Raw genomic sequence first — 20,705 nt, 5'->3', positions numbered from 1 at the left:
TCTTCTTATCCCCCTGAGCTATACGCTCAGATACTAATTCTTCTTTTTTTTGCGCATTTATCATCTATTTTTTGCCGTTTTCGAGTTTTTTTTTTAACTTGGGTCTCGACTCGACCGTTTTTCTCAGGAGGTTGGACTTCAGCCTTTGTACTGGAGGGTTGAACCCTCAGTTCCAAGACTTTCCAAGCCTCCAGACCTTCCGACTCCTCAGGACCTGAGCTTTCACACAGTCTGAGGGCTGAAGTTTTCTAAGTCCCACAGTAGTTCTCTGTTAGTTTGAACCTTCAGACAGTCTGAGGACTGAAATTTTAAAAGTTTCTCAGTACTTCTCTGTTAGTTTGAACTTTCTGGTTAACAGAAGCCTTAAAACTTGTGACCATGAGTCTTGATTTCACATTTAGACCATCCATCTGAGTTCTTCTCAGACCTTCACCTGTGGGTTTTTTAGAAATCCTCAACAAACTTTGATTCTCTTCACTGAACAGTAAAGTTTGTGGAGATCAGAAGGTAACATTACTTTGATCAATGCCTTCAACTACTAGTAGACTTTATCTGGAAAGCAGTTTTCTGAAATTAGTTCTTAGTAAATCTGTCTACAATCAAACCAAGAACATAGAAAGAGGAAATGTTTGAAGAAACAACTTGATGTTTTCGTTTCAGACTAGAAAACGCTTTAAGACCATCTGTTTCTGCTCTTTTTGATCGTTTTATTGTCTCTTCTGTTTAATTTGATCTTCTAAAGTCTAACTGGTGTCTTTTCAAATGTTTTGTCTTTAGTTTGATTCTTCTTAAACGTTTAGTTTTGCTCTTTTCTCACCTTTTATTCTTTTCTAATGTCTGATTTGATTTCGAAATGTTTTGTCTTTTTAATGTTTAATTTTTTCAAATTTTTTATCGGCTTGTTTTAATTTTTTTTCTTTCCCAATATTTAATTTTTCGATTAAATCTTTAGGGTTTTTCTTTTTATATGTTTTACCACCTTTTAATGTTTAATTTTCTTTTTAAATGCTTCATTGTATTTTCTGTTTAACTCCTATTTGAAGTTTTATTGTCTTTAAGATGTAATTTTCTAATTAAACATTTAATTTTTTAATTAAATGGTTTGTCTTTTTAAAGGTTTAATAATCTAATTAAATGTTTTGTATTTTTTTAAATGTTTAATATTCTTCTTGTTTAATTGTATTTTTTAAATGTGTAATTATCGAACATATTTTATCTGTAGTTTTTAATATTTGTATTTTAAAAATTTTGTTTAATTTCGTAATTACATATATTGTATCTTGTTTAATTATCTAATTCAATATTTTGTCTGTTTAATATAGTTAAACATTAACTACAATTACATTATATTAAACAGACAAAATATTGAATTGGATAATTAAACAAGATACAATACATGTCATTACAAATTAAACAAAATTTTTAAAATAGAAATATTAAAAATTACAGATAAAATATGTTCGATAATTACACATTTAAAAAATACTTTTTAATAATAAAACTTTAAAAAAAATTTTATTGTATTAATTTTTTTCCTTTAATTGCTTTTTGTTATATAGTTTATTTCTTTAATCTTCTTTTTCTGACAAGATTTTAACCCCAACCTTAAAAATGAAATAAACCCTTAAATCACAATGAAAATACTTCTGTTGTCACAATCATGAGTTAGTCAATTATTCAGTTTATCAATTCGACTTTATTTGTTTAGCACCTTTCACACAGATGACAAAACTAAAAAAGCAAAGAGAAAAAAAACTATGCTAAAACTATGATTAAAACTTTAAAACATTAAAAAAAAAAAAAAAAATGATTTAACATGGTAATAAAATATGTTGTGTCCAGGGGATGGAAGGAGTTTATTGAAGTCTTCTTGGGCTCACATGGGAAATCATTTAAAATATAAACTTGATATTCAGTCTAAGGAAACTGCAGAGTGACAGAAGAACCAACAGTATCTCCCGTTTTCTCCTTTAATGAGTCGACTCTTCTTGTGCTTTCAGACCAAAGAACTACAGACTCTTCACAACCTGCTCAAACTCTTGGTACAGGACCTCACCACACGGGTCAAGAAGGTTTCTGTCTCATTTCTACTCTGAAGCTCACCTTCTCCTGCTCAAACTGCTGACAAATGTTTCTGCTGCTCTAAAGTCTGGTCTCCAGAACTTCCTAAAAACTCTCAGTCTCTTCTGCTGCAGGTTGCTTTGTAGAACTGTTCCAGAAAACCTCACTAAACCACATGGAGGGGCCTCAAGATAGTCGTCCAAATGAAACCATACAAAAACCAAACTAGCACAACCCAAACGCTAAAGTCTCCTGCAGCCTACCAGAGAACCTCTGAGAACAGAGAATCAGGACAGGAACTCTTACCTTCTGGACAACCAACGTTGGTTTCAAACAAGAATACAGAATGTGTCTGACCAAAAACCTCTAAAGACTCACTACAGCCAAGATAAAGACACAACTCAGCTGCCAAATCCACTAATCACTGCACACATTAGCACCATGTGCTAACTGTGGCTAAAGAACCACATTTACCAAGACAACTATCCAGTACAAAGCCCTAAAACACACCAAGAAACACATTAAAGACGATTTTACTGCTGGAAGCTGCAAGCCAACGCCTAAAGAACAAACTAAAGCAAAGAGCCAAACCCGGTTCAGTGGTGAAGAGAAGCAGAGGAAATGTTTGTCTGCAGCTAAATAAAGCAGGAAGACACTGAGCTGCTCAGGTGTTCCTGATAACACCAAGCAGCCACCTGGACAGCCAATAGGAACACAGCTTACTGGAAGTCCAGAGGGCTGGGTTAGTGAAGGAAATTTAGTTTAAAGTTGAGCAGAAAGTTAACAAAGAAAGTTGAAAACCACCTTCTGATACCTGAAATCTCTGAGTTTTCACACAAAGAACACCTGAACATGTCAAACTGGTTCCATAGTAGAACCATCATTGTAAAAACGTCATAGTATGGTGTGTTGCTCAAAAAACATTACGACCCGGCTGTCTAGGGTCGCGAGGAGCAACACAAAAACAGGACAAACGCTGGTTTCCAGGGGGTTAGGCGGCTATTTATTTGAAAGAGTAAGTTTACAACAACACAACATGTGAGCAGAAAAATCACAAAGTCTGTCTTTAGTTCAGCTGAAAATATTAGTTTTTGTCTTTTTTATTGACCAAACTTTTCAGGAAGTAGATGAAGAATAATTAAAGCTCTCATGTAGAAGTCCAACTTATTTTGGATCCTTTGTGGGGGGGGGATTTAATCTTAGATTTGTACAGCTATTGAGTTTTTAGAGTCTCATAGGATTGTTTGAAATGTTAATAACCGATCCTGAAATAAAATTATAGTTGTGGATTTCCTGTCATGATTAGTCTCGGACTAAACAAATAGCAGCATAAATCTCAAACGTCATTATGAGGAGTCTGGATTGAGGTTTCTCACTTGATAATGATCAAAACATGAAATTTAGGTTGGTTTAAAGGAATATTCCACCTTAAATCTTTGAATGTTGACCTAAAAGGTTGGTTTCAGGAATTATTCCACCTACAAGGTCCTCAAACATCCACCTTAAAGGAACATTCCACCAAAAATCCTTGGACATGGACCTAAAATGTTGGTTTAACCGAGTATTTCATCCAAAATCCTCAAAGAGACCTGATGAGCTGGTTAAAAGGAATATTCCACCTAAAACCTCAAATATAGACCCAAAAGGGTGGTTTAGAAAAAATCCTTCAATGTAGACCAAAAAAGTTAGTATGGAGGAAAATTCCACCTGAAACGTAGACCTGAGAAATTGGTTCGGAAGAATATACCATCCTAAACATCCTTAAATGTAGACTAAAAGACGGTTTGGAAGAAAATTCCACCTAAAATCCTCCAATGTAGACCTAAAAGGTGAGTTTAATGGTATATTCCACCTAAAATTCACTACTGTAGACCTTGGAGGTTGGTATGATGGTATATTCCACCCAACATCTTTGAACATAAACTTAAAAAAAGTTCTTTCAAAGGAATATTCCACCTAAAATCCATCAATGTAGACCAAAAAATCTTGGTGTAAAGGAGTATTCCACCTTAAATGTAGACCTAAAGGATGGTTTGGAGTAATATTCTACTCTATAATCTTCCAATGTAGACCTAAAAGGTTGATCTGATGGTATATTCTACCCAACATCCTGGAACATTTACCTAAAAGGTTGATTTAATGGTACATTCCCAGAAGAACCCTTGAACATTGGGCTTAATGGTATATTCCACCCAAAATACGTGTACATATACCAAGAAGTCAGTGTAAAGGAAATGTAGACCTAAAAGGATTGTTTAAAGGAATATTTAAACGATTATTTTCATTATTTAATAATCTGTTATCAGTCAGAACCCTGGCAAACTTATTTTCATCAGTTTTTTTAGTGGAAGTCACAAATAAAGGAGCTCTTGGTTTTTCCCGGCGTTAGTGAGTCAAAAGCTGCTGTTTCAACACAGACACGTTCACATGCATCCACAAACCTCTCAGCACTCAAACACCCACAGACAGGAGGCCGGCTGGGCCGAGGCTCGGCGGCGTCCTCAGACCCACGAGTCGGGGAGTCGCTGAACTTGTTGGTCCGGTTTGAAGGCCTCTGTGTGGTCCAGTAGAAGTCCACGTAGTCGGTGTTGGCTTTGAACCGCAGCGACTGGCCGCCATCAGGTGGACCGGCTCGTCCTCGTAGGACTCCTCCTGTAGCCTTGAGGGGACCACAGGAACATTCAGTAGCTGTTGGAGTTCTTCCTGTCAGGCTCGTGGTAGAACGGCTCTGAAGAATCTTGTACTTGTCTTATCTGGAACAATCTAACAGCCTAAACTGTTAACAGCAGTGTAAAGAAGCAAACACACAGGCATAGATTAGGACTCAAACTAGATTTATTTTAGAAAACAAATCAGCTTAGAGGCATTTGTTCACACATGTGGCTGAATAGGAGGCTGTCCAATCAGATTTAAGGTCTTCACTCTGTAGGTTGGTTGTTCGGTGAGACTCTTGGACCTCCATCAGCTGACGTGGATGTTTGATGGTCTTCTTCTCTAGTACCAGATGATTCATCCATGAATTCAGCAGCTACAGACTGAAATGAAGCTCATGCTGCCGTTATTGAATTCCTGTTCCAGATCAAATGTTCAGAGCTCACCTTGAATGCAGCCGTCTGCTGTCTGATAGTTTTTCTCATTGTAGTCTTCAATAAAGTCTCTTTCCTCATGTCAGGATGTGGTGAGACTCTTTCTCAGTCTCTGCAGACGTCCCTCATTGTGCATCTCCAGAGAAGAAACAGAAAAACTGATCAGTGCTTCAGCATCAAACGCTCTCCAGCATTGAGAGTGTTTTAGGAATTAATTCATTGTGTTGTGAACTTTGAAGGAGCAGAAACTTTACAGCTGCCAAAGATATGAGCTCCAATTCTGGATGTTTCAGGAAATGAAGTTCATCAAATGAACACTTGATTATTGCTGATAACTCTCATTAAATTACTGAAGAAATCCAACATAAAAACCTGTAAACTCTCAGGCAGCTTTTGTTAAAGTTTGTCTATAATTCCATCATCATGTTCTGGAACCAGGACTCTACAGAAGTTCCTTCAATCAGATACTTGTGTGTTTCTATTTAAGGCCTCGGGTTTGAATGTACAGCAGAGGATTAGAAAGGAGTGATTTTAATGCTTAAATCAGTCCAGTAAATGTTTGGCGTGAAAATTATTAAAATTTTGATTTAGATAGATGTGTCAAATAATATTGTAGATTCTCACTTAAATATATACAAATGAGTTCAGTGTATTTACATTTTATAGAATATTTAATTTCTTAATCTCAATACTGTAGGGTCTGACCCTAAATATTATAATAATGATGTCAATTTAAATAACATTTTAGTGCAGAGTCATAAACTTTAATCAGCTAAACTTACATAATAAATATCACTGTACAATCTTAACCTGAACATTCATATTATTGAGGTAAATTTACATAAATCATGATATTCTAGAGTCTTAACTGGAATATTTCTGACATTAATCTTTTTGTATTGTGCTGATAAACAACAATAACCCGACTTTCAGATAATATTTGCTGTCTGTGATTGTGAGACTAAAGTCCTCCACATTCTGGAACTGGACTGCATTTCCCAAAATGGAAACATGGACAGAATTTAACACTCATGTATCCATGGCAACGCTAAAGTTTCTGCTTCTTACCAAAGTTCACAACACAAGTAAAGATTTTAATGTAAAACTTCAGGGATGACTGCTGACCATAAGTATTCTGATAAATACTTCATGATCAATATCAGGACAGATGTTACAACTCCAGCTGTTACATTAGACTGCAGTTATTCACAGAGAAATTAAAACATCACAATCCTCATAAAAACTAGATGGGACTTGTATTAAATAAAGTGTTGGTGAATAAACAGTGTAAAAAGTGCAAAGCAGCTCCATTAAATCAGGAGATGTGAGACTTCCACAGCATGGATCACCATCTGCTGTGTTGATTCAGAGCTGAATGTCAGAATGAACTGAGCTAGAAAAGCTGCTTTGAGCTGCAACATTACGGTCTGACAATCCAACACCATCACAGTTTTCATCTGGTTGTTTTGCTCCAACATGCTGTGAAGTTCAGTTTTTACCTGAATCAATACAGAGATTCTATTTCCAACCAAGACTGGAATAAAAATTAGAATGTTATGAGGTTATTAATGCAAATAAATCCTTTCAGATGGAAGGATTTACTTCTAAGTTCTAATTCAACTTTCAGTTGAAGCACATTGCATTCACAAAGAAAAACAGCGATACCTTCATAGCAACATTTAATAAACCTAAAGCTTCCCTGTTGGCTCATTGGTGGAGTTTGTTACTGAGCATCTGAACCTTAAATCCAGTGAGACGACCATCTTCAGTCGAGGCCAGTCAGAGAACTTCAAGACCTTCCATCAGCTGGACCAGATGTGGCATCATCTCCCTCTGAACATCTGGATGACAGGAGAAAAGACAGAAATCAAACACAGATCACAGAAATACAATTTATTCACTTTCATCATTTTATAAAAGTAGCATGAACTTTATTAAAGCTTGACAATATCAGTAATGGAAGTAAATGTTTTTATCTCGTGTTGAAGCTAAATTTAAAGTCAATTTTAATGACAGTTTATTGTGAGAGGAGTCAGAATGGAGCTTTTCTTTACTTTTTAGAATATTCCCTCAAAGTATTCTGTTTATTATTGGCTTTAGAAGCATTTTTCTTTACTTATTTATTTTTAGATACCTCAGACTGATGCACTTTGCAGGTTTGCAGATAATTTCATGTACAATGACAATAAAGATCTTCTATTATAACATATTTTGCTAAAACAAGAACTGCAAACCTTCTCAACCATCTCTCAGGCTGCAAAATTCCAACTGCGACCAAGAATTATCTGATGTACTTATTATTATAATCTTTACTGAACCAGTCCTGGAATTAATAAAAATCTGTATATGGATATGATTTTCTCTGATGGGACCACTATGGAAGCTGTAGTAACAATTAACTATCCTTTGAAGGGAAAGATTAGGTCTTCAGGTGGATAAAAAAATGCTCTCCCTTAAAAACCCAAAAAAAAAAAAATGCATCCAATAAAGTAAATCTCTTCTGCACTGCACACATACTACACTTTTGTATAACTCTGGATGTCAGAGTAAAGGCAGACTGATCCACCGATCAGCCACAACATTCTGACCACTGACAGCTGAAGAGAACAACATCCATCATCTTGTTCTAATGCAACGTTCTGCTGGGAAACCTTGACATTCATGTGGATGTTTGACATGTACCACCACCTAAACACTGCAGGACAAACAACCCCCTAGTCTCCATGGCAACAGCAGTCCTTGATGCCAGCTGCCTCCCTCAGCAGGACAAATTAAAACTGCTACTACAGGAGTGGTCCGAGGAACACGACAGAGCTAAGCTGTTCACCTGGGTTCCACACTCCCCACATCCAGATCTGATTGAGCATCTGTGGGATGGTCCAGGATCAGCCTGGTCTAGGTAGGACCCACCCTGCAACCCACAGGATCCACAGAATCCACAGGACATCCCCAGAGGTTCTGATGAACCACTGGGTCAGAGGAGTTTTAGCAGCATAAAGGGACCAACACAGTATTAGTCAGGTGGTCAGAATGTTAGACTGTTATATTGTCATGCTGATTATATGATCAGTAAATGTTACCATCAATTATAACGCCCACATTGATCAGGAAAAACAAACAAACTATCAGTTCATTCAGAAACTGTGGGGTTAAACCTAAAAACACAGACCTCAACAGCAGTTTGTTTCAAAGCAGAACACCAGCTGGTTTTCACTAAAGAAGCTTTCAAAGCAACAATTAAATGACAGTTTTGTTCTCATTAAGTTCAGAGTCAGCCAAAATAATGTACACACATCAGGAAAAGAAAAACTTTTATAAATATTTCATTTGTATAAGTACTTCTACACATAAAGATTCCTCTTTCTAAGTTCGATCAAATCACGATAACTCTGTGTCCTGTTGTACGATGTTTTCCCAACAGATGGCGCTACCCTCATGAATGGAGCATCAACAAGTGACGTCTACAACACAACAGAAATGTCTGGAAGCCAGTGGCCACCACTTTGAGCACCTCTTGTAATTGTAGAGGCCAAAGATAACTTTTATTAATCTCCTGATGTCTGAATAAATTTGGTATTGAAATATTTATGCAAGTTTTTCTTTTCCTGATGTGTGTAAACATTATTTTGGCTGACTCTGTATAATGGGTTTCTTACAGGTCACCAGGCAACATCTTTTTATAATAATGACAAACATACCTGCATTCTACAGGAGTGATTTTCCTCATGTGCAGGTAAAGATGTGTGAGGAGCTTAGAGATGACAGGAGCAGGAGTCATCCTCACTAATTCAGCTTCCACCTAGAAACAGAAAGACCACAAACAAACACACTGATATCTTCTCAAATGTTCAACCTCTCAGCCTCAAAATATCTGTTTAGGAAGTGTTGTGTTTCTAAATTCTGCTGAAAGCATTGGTAGACATTCTCTTACAAGGTTGTGTAAAAAGCAGCCTGTCCTCTGAGCTACTGAGAAATTTTCCTGAACAAAGTTTCTACATGTAAATCAGCTCAACAAAAACTAAAGCCTCAGTCAGAGATAACAAGTATCGCAAATTATAAAGAACTTTCTTTGTTAACTCAGACTTTCTGCTTCAACCTCACATAAAAAGGGGAGTTTAACTCATCAGGTGACTGAAAATGAACGGCTTGTGCAGTTCTAGATCCAAAAGTAGGATGTTTCAACTCATGTTTTACTACAAATACATACAGTAATAAATAAATACAATGGCTGGTTGTTAGTTTATTCACTATTAATGTCACTTTATATACTGGATTGAACTTGAGCAGTGGCAGAGAGAAGGAATTTAATGAAATTATGGAGATTCAGAGAGTTAATGTTGCGCAATGTTAAGTTAAGCGCGGTTTAATTCAAACCAGCTGAATGTTAAACTTCAGTGCAGCTCAACGGGCTTCAGTTAACCTTAAACCTTTTAAAGCTAAAATACACAGCAGAGAAATACAGGTTGAGAAGGTCATTCTAATAATGACGCACAGCTGCGACAGCAACTAACACAGGTGTTCAGCGGTAAGTTAGCCACCTGTGTTGATAGCTAGCTAGCTAACTTAGCCGCTTAGCTAGCTAACGCGTCCGGACCAACTGCACAAACACGACAAAACACAACTCTTCACAAGTCGCTGACTTAAGGTACAACAAAACAACGCTACTGGTTAGAAATATTTATCTTCTTACCGTGTTTTACTCCAAAAACAAGATCAGCAGCAGCCAGAGATGCTACCAGACGTGCCGACCATAGCTACATAAAAGACTAGATACGCTAGCGCGCTGTCTTCTATAGCTAGCTATGGTCTGACCAATCACTGCTCTCTGGCTCCGCCCTCTGAGAATCTTGTCGTTTGGCTCTACACTTGCTGATGACAACTTCCGGTCTCAGAAAATGGAAAAAAACGGGCCTTTTCGTTTCTCTCTTACTGATTTTACTTTCTTGTTATTCTAAATATAAAACGAAAATCAAAGCATTAAAAAAAATCGTATATCCCTTTTTGATCATGAAAAGGAAAAAAGCCTTGTATTTCAATTTTAATTTTTGTATTTTAAAACGAAAATCAAATAACCGCTCGTTTTTTGTTTTTCAATACCTGTTTCAGAACGGAAAATCCAATTACCAGATCCGTACACGGACCCACCACACACACCTTTGACACACTTCCACACATTAGTTGAGGAGCCGCGAAAACCTGGTCGCGCCAAACTATTTTACATCTGGCGTGAAGCTCTCCAGCAAACTACAGCATCGGATGAAGAGTCCAGCCACTCGTCTGGCCCGGATTCTGCCACCAGCGTGGATGAAGCCGATCTTATCGAAGGAACTGATCATTCCAGTGACATGTAAGTCTGTATTCATGAGAAGTTGTTTGTTTTGAGTTGGAGAAAAGTAAAGAAAGTATAATATACATGTAACGCCGCCGAAAGCATTCCGCGCAAAATACGCATCATTTTTACAAGTCATGTGCTGCACACAGCTAACGTACCACGTAACTTTTTCTGTGTGCAGCATTTACAATGTTGGGAAGGAGGAGGAGGAGGAAGAGGAGAGAATGGAGGTCTCCTGCTGTCCTGGTACCCAGCGAGAGGTAGAGGGACAGACCGTCCTCCAGCCAGGAGACGCTGCAGCAGCCGCTCCACCAGCGAGCGCTCCGGGCCAGAGGCGCTCCCTACAGCTGGCTGGAAAACTGAGAAGGAACCTGACAGCTTACCTTCTCTGCCACATTTCCTGCCTGCCGAAAAGGAGGCCAGGTGTCCAGCCACCTCTGTCAGAATATGTGGACAGCCCTTCTCCATCAGACCTGTCCAAGTACTTGGACCAGGAGACCATCAAAATACTGTTTCTGATTCAACTCAGTAAAAACGATTTTCTTTTATTTTCAAATGCACTTTTTATGGTCTGACTATGGTTTTGTACATAAATATGTGTGTTCATAAGTATCTGGCACACTTAGAAATTTGATTGCACTATTGTAAATAATTTGTTTTGATGATGTTGTCTCTGCAAATTTTGCAGTTTTGTTTTCATTTTTTTTTTACAGGTTACAAAATTGACCATATCTCAAAAAGCAAATTATGTACAGACTCCAAATAAATTTCCTGTGGTTCCAAAGGATATTGTACAACTTTTTTACATTTACAAATCTGAGGGATACAGCTATGCAATTTCTGTATTTTGAAATATATGTGAAAAAAACAAAAACGATTTTCATTTTTTAAAGGTTTATTGCACTTTTAAGCAATTTTTTGTAGTAGTTAAGATATAAGTCAATACATATTATTAAAATTTGGGATATCAGGGTTATTTTGATGTAAAGCAAATAAAAATACTCCAAAAAATGGCACCACAGCATGTAAAAATGTGAAAATATGTCCTGGCGGACTTGCACAATGGTGGGTCTTAAAGGGTTAAAGAAATGTTTAGTTTTACACCCTTCAGTGGGTGTTTGGTGCTCATGTCAAGATATATGTGTACTCTCATGAACCTGCCATTTATTTTTACATTGAAGCTCCGTTTTAGAGCACAGACCTGTGAAAAGCTCCAACAAGGCGCCCCCAAGTGGCCACCTGTAGTCAGAACAGCGGCTGCAAACAACTGGGAGTCTGTTGCGCCAACTGAAGCTCATCAATGTGATCCTATAAAGGTAAGTGGCTTGTCCTCACATAGCACAGAGCTGTGCTGGTTAATATGAGTCAGATTTGTTCAAAGAGGGCACAAAGTCCTGCAACAAAACACGTCGACCAGATGGTTTTACCAAAGAAAAAACGTGTTTGTGCATACTTTGACAGTGTGTGCCAGTGTTTAGTCGTAATTCAATTAAAGACTAAAAGGATTTATGGAAGTTTTACTCAGATTAAATTGTAAATAGTGACAGATATCCAGTTAGTTGGATGTTATGTGTTGGTCAGAGGTGGTGGGATCGGTTTGTGATCAACAGCGTGCCAAGGCAGTTATATTTTTGTGACACACTGCTCCTAAAATAAAAATACATTCTTAAAAAGGTACATTTAAAATAGGTGTTGATGCAGACACATTGGAAATTAATTACTATCTGTCTAAAATAATCAAAAAGCACTGAAAGGTGGTAAAGAGAACTTTTAGTCTGTAATATTATGTGACATAAAACAAGATCTAATGCAAAATAAAATAAATAAAGCATGTATGAAAAACTGAATCACAACTAGGCACATTTCATGCACTAAAAAATCCGGGGAAAAAAGTTTGTTGTGGGTTTGTTTTGTCAGTTATCATTTCAAAACATTATTTATTACTCTGCCAAGGAATGCGGCGGAGTTATGTGATGATCGGTGTACGTTTGTCTGTCCGTCTGTTAGCAACATTACTCAAAAACGGACCAACGGATTTAGGTGAAATTTTCAGGGAAGGTCAGAAATGACACAAGGACCAAGTGATTAGATTTTGGCAGTGATGTGGCTTATAGTCTGGATCCATGGATTTGTTAAAGATTTCTGTATCATTGCAAGATAGTGGTACAGCATCACTGTGACTATGACAACAAGTGAACACTATGTCAGCTGCCTGTTCACGATCATGACTGCGATTTTACTACAAATCGACCGCTGCGGACTTATCGGGACTTATCCGTCAGAAATCATATGACTGAGCAGCCTTGGCAGAGTACTGCACTCTGAGTTATTGTTATGCAATTCCACCTTAAAATCAATGATTAGTTAATGTTTTTAAAAAAAGATAATCATTAAAAGGCACCACCAATGATCTGAATAATTCTTTGAGTTTCTCTATGCATATTTTCAGTGACAATTTAAACTTACTTTCAAAATGCTCTGTTATATTTTCATAAAATTGGAAATTACAGAGTTTTATTTTTTAAACTTCAGATTCTATATAAAATGATAAAGTCTGAGTGTTTTTTTAAACCCTGCTATGTAGTTGTGGCTCAAATTTCACTCAATATGAGCCATGAAATAGTCAGATATCATCATCAATTGGAAGACAATGTGCTTCACATTTGATTTATGGATCGATGTTTGACGTCTTCAAACACAAGCAGGAATATAAGAAACACACGTGTAGTTTAAACCTGTGTGTATTTTAATGACTGATGCAGACGACGCCATGTCTCTGAACTACAGACCCAGAGGTGGGAAGATAAAACAAAGACTACAGCGGATCAGGGTCATCTGGAGCTTGGCACATACAGCAATGAATGATTCAACTTAAACACATACGACTTACAGACATACACGCACGTATTTCTCTATAGTCACCTACGACACACACTTACACGTTTGCATTTAACACAGAAACACTGCAGCTTGCTTGCAGCTGATATTCCTTCCACTTTACAGCACTCTCTCACTTTATCTCCCTTAATTCCAAATGTACAGAAAGGAAATGTGGGGAAATTGCACAAAAACACGAGTTTTCGTGTGTTTCGAGGATGTGTGTGTATCTCTGAGAGCAGCTACAAAAATGACACAAACACACATGCACTGTAGACGCTCTATCTCACACACAGACTACGTTTCTCATGTTTTTTTGTTTGTTTTTTGTACAATAAAACCATTCAGTAACTCCAAACAAATGAAATGTGCTGCCAAAAAACCTCAAAAACACTCCGCTGACACAAGATACCTGTGCAACAGCAAAGGAGCCGATACGTTTGGTTCTAAGGCAAAGTTGTAGTTCCACAGGACTAGTGCTGTTGATGCAGCTGTCTGCACGCTCCATTTGAAAACCTTCATTCAATCATTCAGTGTATTTTTATTTTAGCACCATGAGACCTCCTTCCATCACTCGCTTTCCCAGAGACAGCTGTGAAAAATATTCCCTTCTGATATCCACTGGAGAAAAAAAAAAAGTTTACTGTGGAGGAAACATCCATGAAAGATGCTCGGAGATGGTGCAAAAACACTCACAACATAATGCAAGGCTTAACATTAACATCACAGATCATTTTGGAAAGTCTCCATTTGCATTTTTTATTTTTTATTTGTCTGCATAAGCTTTAAGCCAAAAAAAAAAAACAACAAAAAAACGAGGGGCAAAGGATGGACTTGAGCCTTTTGTTTGTTCTTTTCTCACACACACATACAGTAAACACAATAGGTTTTATAATACAAAGACATAAAATAAAATAATCTGCAGCCGTTCTGAGCTGGGTTGAAGAGACCAGTTACCAGGCATCAAAGGCAATAAAAACGTCTGTCAGCAGTTTCTTTTGAGTCACTGTGGCTGTAAGCAGTCGTCTGATCACAGTAAGTCGCACAGTTCAAGGATAGAGGAGTCAGAAAAGACTCCAAACTCCCTCCTCGGACGCATTGTTTAGCTCCATGGTTTATAATTCTGAATATGATTCTAGTGTGTGTGTGTGTGTGTTTATAGTCTTTTGTTTGTCTGTGCAACCACGAGTGTCTCAGTAAACCGATTTCCTGCAGCTCTCCATCTGAGCAGCTTGATGTGCAGTCATAAAACCATCTCCTCCGTGGAAGTGGCTCACGCAGTCTCCAGCATAATCCCACCCCCTCCTACCCCCCTGGTTTGTTTTTATCTCATTGTGTCTCATCATCTGAGAGCAGTGACCTGTGTGGAGAAAAATATTCACTCAAGAGTCGTCTTCCTCCGGCGGCTGGCGAACGTCCATGTCCGTGAGCGGGTCGGAGAGGAGGACGATGAGCTGTTGTGTTCTCGATGCCGTGGTGAAGGTCGGGGGAACGGTGGCGGGGCTGCACGGGGGTCAGAGGTCACGGTCCGCTGTTATTTCCTGGCATGGAGGTTCTCCTGGAACTTGGTGCTCGTGTAGCGGATGTGGAAGCCCTTCTTGCTGATTGTGTCGTCGCTATGGAAACGGATCAGCATAGCATCTCCGGGTGAGTAAATCCCCTCTCTGGGCTGAAGAAGGGGAGATGGTGGGGGGGAGACACATGAAGCAGTTTTTCAGACACTTGAAGGATCAAATCGGCAGTTTTGCATTTTGTAGCTCTTTATTTAGCACCGTTCCTGAGTGCTGCTCAAAGGGAGTGGAGTTGGATTTGTTGGGTTTCTCTCTGTCAAATAATATTGAAAGGTTTTAACTCTACTATGTGAAGTGCCCTGAGACGACCTAGTATTGCGGACCGCCGCTGTATACATAAAATAAAATGAAATTGAAATACTTAGTTGAAATCATAAGTACTTCACATCACAGTGTGCTCTTTTTTACACTGTTCCTCTATCTATCTATCTATCTATCTATCTATCTATCTATCTATCTATCTATCTATCTATCTATCTATCTATCTATCTATCTATCTATCTATCTATCTATCTATCTATCTATCTATCTATCTATCTAAAATGTTCATCTTCCCTTTTGACTTTTCTTCAACATCATCATCATCATAATCAAATTTTTTACATTTTTAGTATAACAAAGTACCTGCAAAGCTTACAATTCCATCAACCACAGTGAGTGCTAATTAGCCAACGTTAGCTCGTTAGCATGATAAACTAACATGATTAAAATGATACCTTCATCAGCAATTTACCAGACACAATATGAGCCTTCGGTAAAAGCAGCATCGGTACAGCATCACAGAGCTACTAGTGCCACTGCCGTTGTTTGTTTCTTAAGCATCCAACACTCATTTCTATTCATTCAGTGACATTTGTTTGTCTGTCTCTGGGTAAGATTATGCAAAAGCTACCTTGCCAATTTTCATGAAACTTGGTGTAGAGGTGGAGGAGACGCACAGGATGAACCCATTAAATTTTAGTGTGGAGCGGAAAGTCTTTCTTGCAAATTGTGGGACATCAACCTTACTGCAAACCTGTGCTCTCTGAGTGCTTCTGTAGTTTTAATGTATGAATGAACTGTTCTGCAGTTCATCACAGTGACCATTTACTCTTCATTAATTTTGTTGGAAGTTTACTGAGGTTTAGAGGTAGACTATGCAATTCCAACACCATGAGATCAATCGGTATCTTCACCAACAAAACTTTCCAATAAAAAGGGGAATGTGCAACAAATGGCTTCCTGGAACAAAATCAGCACCAACAGCTAAAACTGTATTTTAATTTTGGATACTCAAAAATGATATATAAAATTAAAATCAGCAGAAATGTACAGTAACAAGATTTAAAGTTCAGGATCAAAACTTGAAAAATTTAAGAGTCTTGTAAGTTTACACAACTCAACAAATTGGACTTACCCCTGAACCACAGAAGCGACCCAGCCGGTGTGCGTTGGCGTCATATCCGTTGTACAGCTCAATGTAGTCATAACCACAGTCGGCCTCCTCCTCCACCTCAAACGTTACGAAGCTGAGCTCGATGCCGTAGCCCTGTTCTGCTGTCAGCAGCCATTCACAGTCAGTGTGACCTGAGTAGTTGTTGTCTCCAAACTGGGAGTGGGAGTAGAGGTTTTTCTGATGGGCTTCTGCTTTCAGACGACCTCCACACTCTGCAAAGAAAGAGACATTGGTTTAAGAAACTTCCTGACGAGTCGTTAAACTAGTGTGTGCTCTTACGGACCACTAGAGGGGGCTATTCCTCCTAAAAACTACTCCAACCAGGCGAGTGATGCCCATTGCAGCCACAAAAAGTTCCACAGAGATGCACATATGAGCTTAAAACAATACATTATTGATAACATGAACACTGAGATATACTTTCACACACCTGTGGAATGCGTAGCCTGGAAACCCTTCCGTTGTACTGAGGCGTCAGAGATGAAGCGGAGGTACATCTCGTTCCCGGTAGAGACCAGAGGCTCGGGGATCTTACTGCCACACAGGCGGCCTAAGATGGCTGCCGTGTCGCTGTCACCGTCGAAGGCCTCCAGATGGTCGTAAGCGCATTCCTGATGCTGCTCGATCTCAAACTCATTGAAGGTCTGCAGAGGTGGAGGCAGGAAAAAGATGGATGAGTGGTGTTGGAAGACGCTTTTAACAGTTTTAACCATCAACAATGTCATTCAAAAGATTGGGGTCACCCAGACAATTAGCGCTTCAACATGATTAGCTAACACAATGTAGCATTAGAACTAAGGAGTGATGGTTGCTGGAAATGTTCCTCTGTACTCATATGTAGATATTCCATTAAAAATCAGCCATTTCCAGCTAAAATAGTCATTTACCACATTAACAATGTCTAGACTGTATTTTTGATTCATTTTATGTTATCTTCATTGAAAAAAAAATGCTTTTCTTTCAAAAATAAGGACATTTCTAAGTGACCCCAAACTTTTGAACGGTAGTGTACTTACAAAAGTCTAATCATTTGGAGTCCATTGTTCATTTTCATTGATGCACATGAGTTGAGATAAAAAAAAAATACCACCATCTTTGTACTTTGTGATTGAGGCAACATCTTGCAACAGGTAGTTATCAATGTACTTTCTGTGAATGAGGAATATTCTGTAGTTTTAAAAACCTGAGCAGTATCGATTTTTTTCTACATGTACTGCAATATAGGTATTGTTGTACTTGCGTAAAATCTGTGCAATATTAATATTTTTTAATTTAAGAATTTGTCTATTTATTTGGTTTATACAAAAACAACCATGCACATCGGTCTTCTGGACTTCCTCTAGCTTGTCTGACTTAGTGCTAAAATACGTCTGATTCACTCTGAGAGCAAACACGTAGGCGTCCTGAAGTCTGAACTGAAAGGTTTCAGTTTTTAGGGAGTTTATGGAGTCCTAACTCGACCATTTTTAAGTTGTTGTTCGGCTGTTTTATGAATATTTTACCCAATTCTTTGGTAAGAACATCTGTGTGGGCGACCGGATGTCTGAGTGGTTTGGTTTCTCACTACATGGATGAATAAATTCCTCCCAGTCTGAAGACTAGTTGGATCTTTTCAGCATTCTTGCGCATCTTTACTGCAACAATCACACAAAGGCAAGACGCCCAAAAAATGTGGTTTTAATATATTCTATGTTTTAATACTGTTAGCACCGGGAATACATCTCTAGTCACTAAATTAGTTTAAACCTGCCACAACCTGTCATTTTTCAGTCTCCTCAATGGTCTCTAAGAGTCCAGTTAAAAATCAACACTAACGGAAACCAAAAGTTGTTTATTTCAGTCAAATCTTCAGCTAGCTACTGCTGAAGGAAACTTTATCCACACTGCTTCATTGTGCAGCAAAATAGATTCGATTTGTTCATTATCACACCTGTAAGCAACTGACAAACTTGCCTCCACACTCCTTGTTTTGGACGTTTCCACCAGATTTCTGAATCTGAATTAATCAACAGATCTAAAGATGTTCAGTTTATTATCTTTTAGGACAAAGACAAGCAGCAAGTCTACATGTTTAATTCAATTTAACAAGACAAAGAGAAAGACAATGTTGATAAAAGCTCATATTAAATCCTTTTTCAGCATTAGTACCTGAAAGATAAGTTGACATTCCACTTGAAAGCTACTTTCACTATCATTTTTAAGCATTAGGATGTATGTAAAAACATACATGAAAATGGGCATCCACATACTTTTGGCCATATAGTGTAAAGCACAGAATGGCAAAATATGTTTAGATGCTTATAGAGGCTGCTGGTAATGATTTCATTTGCTTAGGAAATTATAAAACATTTAGAAGAAAGAAAAACCAACAAGAGGATTCAACTGGAGCAGTCTGATGGCACAGCAAAGGGAAAAAAAAGAAGAGTGTATACTTTTACCTTCATCATACTGGTCCTCATATCTATTTAGCATCCAATCATTTTATTAAAACACAACAACACAAGCAAATGTGAGTTCTAGATTTGCAGAAATGGCAAAAAGGTGATGTAGGTCAAATACAAGTCACAGCTCTAAAAAAAAATATTCTGCAGATTTTTTCTGATTTTACCAAAAAATTAAGCAAAAATTAGCCGAAAAATGTAGCACAATAAAAAAAAAAATGGATAGGGTTACATAAATTTACATTTTTATTAGTAATGTAAAATAACATTAAAAAATCTGTATTTTTGAATAATTTTTTCTGAAGAATATTAGAAAAAGGTTCCACATTTAAAAAAAAATATACTGACAATTATATTGTAATTTTACAATTAGATTAATACTGTAAATGTATTTCTAAATTTGGATCCCATGAGTGACAATTAACTGTAATGGCTCGGTGATTTTACATATGTTTGTTAGAATTAGCAATATCTTGAATAATTACAGATATTTTCACAGCAAAAATGTTGAAAAATGTATTTTCATTAGTGTATAATATCTCTAAGCATTTGTACCCTGTTAAAAACTGTTATTACTACTCCAGTGTCATTGTAAACACAAACACGATGTTTAATTCAGCCAAACAAACCTAAATATTATCACCTGTATCTGAATTGACTGCACAAAATAAGCCAAATTTATGAGAAATATTGTTATTTTTACGTGTTCTGTCCGTTAGTTTATTCATCGGTCCATACATCGTTACATTAATCGTCTCCAGCTAAGGGCAATAATTAAAAGATATTGAGGTCTTAACTTTTTTGTCATTTGGTTAAAGTTATATCTACAAGTAAAACAGAGCAAGTTTAAAACCAAGCTGCAACTTCAGCGACGGAAAAATGAAGCCAAAAACTGTAGTTCCATCAAGCGCCACTTGACGCTGCCTCCAAAAGTGAGTCAACGCCCGTAAAAACCTTAAAATGCTCCAACTTACAGCGGAAATAAACAAGTTAGGTTGTTTTAAGACTTAAAGGTTGGCTTTATTAAGGGTGTGGTGGCTTTAAGAGACAGGTGGGCACCATCATTGAATGGTCCATGGTCATAAAACCTCTGTTTAATGCTTTTTTTTTTGGAAGTCATAAGTTGAGTTTTTCTTAACGTCCCGAATAAGGTTTTAGAATATTTAGGTAGACATGACAATAAGCTTTTATTTTTTATGTAATTAGCTAGAGAATAATCATGTTAATTCAAAATGTAAGCTTTAATTTCACCAAAATCATTAAGTTTATGTCTTTCATGTTTTTTTAGACCTTCACAGAAGAAAGCTCTGCTAACAGTCCTTGCCAACACATGAATGCAGAGTCGTGAAGTATAATCCAAACAAGTCACCGTGAGATTAGTCATAATACCTCGCAGGCCTCTCTGCTAACAGTCACACACCTCTCTGACTGTCTCCTCACCACAACAATTACCAAACCACTCCGATTTTTCCCTGACTGGGCGGAAGGAGAGAGGAGGGTGACGGTGAGGATGTCATTACAGAGAAAGGAAGTGTTTGATTCAGGGGCTCGTGATGGCTTCCAGATGTTTCTAACTGTGGCTCAGCAGAGACACTGGTTGGTTGGTGTATCTGTTTACCATTTCCATGAGATGAGAGAGAATGTGTGTGTGTGTGTGTGTGTGTGTGTGTGTGTGTGTAGACAGCGAAGAAGCAACAACAGAGTGACCTTCACGTCTCTGTTCAGATTTCTGGTATTAGATTTGTCCCACTGTGATGTCATTACTGTGGACGCAGAGATTGTCCCCATTATCTAGCACACACATCTGTACTCCTATGTTTGTGAGGACTCTCATTGACATAATGCATTCCTTACCCAAACGCGAACCTAAATCAGAGTCTATCTTGAAGCCTAAAATCAAGC

General features: G+C 37.7%; 1 protein-coding gene and 1 long non-coding RNA gene across 4 annotated transcripts in view; both read right to left on the bottom strand.

The window, feature by feature from the left end:
- Positions 1 to 4,075: 4,075 nt before the first annotated feature.
- Positions 4,076 to 9,959, bottom strand: LOC129348669 (uncharacterized). Of its 3 annotated transcripts, none has more exons than XR_008601290.1 (4): positions 9,838 to 9,959; positions 8,846 to 8,946; positions 4,939 to 6,988; positions 4,076 to 4,837 (listed from the first exon to the last, which is right to left on the bottom strand). It is a non-coding gene; the product is annotated as an uncharacterized LOC129348669 (long non-coding RNA). The 3 variants fall into 3 exon arrangements; XR_008601291.1 differs by lacking the exon at positions 4,076 to 4,837 and having other exon boundaries at positions 4,879 to 5,283; positions 6,888 to 6,988; XR_008601289.1 differs by lacking the exon at positions 4,076 to 4,837 and having other exon boundaries at positions 4,879 to 6,988.
- A 4,140-nt stretch (positions 9,960 to 14,099) lies between these two features.
- Positions 14,100 to 20,705, bottom strand: part of tll1 (tolloid-like 1) — a 65,234-nt gene continuing 58,628 nt past the window's right edge. Inside the window, exons 19-21 of the mRNA XM_023287853.3 lie at positions 16,793 to 17,006; positions 16,324 to 16,574; positions 14,100 to 15,025 (exon numbers count right to left, since the gene is read on the bottom strand). Of these exons, the coding sequence (XP_023143621.2) occupies positions 14,891 to 15,025; positions 16,324 to 16,574; positions 16,793 to 17,006 (600 nt within the window). The 3' untranslated portion in view covers positions 14,100 to 14,890. The remainder of the gene's footprint in view (positions 15,026 to 16,323; positions 16,575 to 16,792; positions 17,007 to 20,705) is intronic.

This window comes from Amphiprion ocellaris, chromosome 4 (assembly GCF_022539595.1).
Source record: "Amphiprion ocellaris isolate individual 3 ecotype Okinawa chromosome 4, ASM2253959v1, whole genome shotgun sequence".
NCBI classification, from domain to species: Eukaryota; Metazoa; Chordata; class Actinopteri; family Pomacentridae; genus Amphiprion; species Amphiprion ocellaris.
The sequence above is the reverse complement of the archived record's forward strand: the minus strand, read 5'-3'. Positions and strand labels throughout refer to the sequence as shown.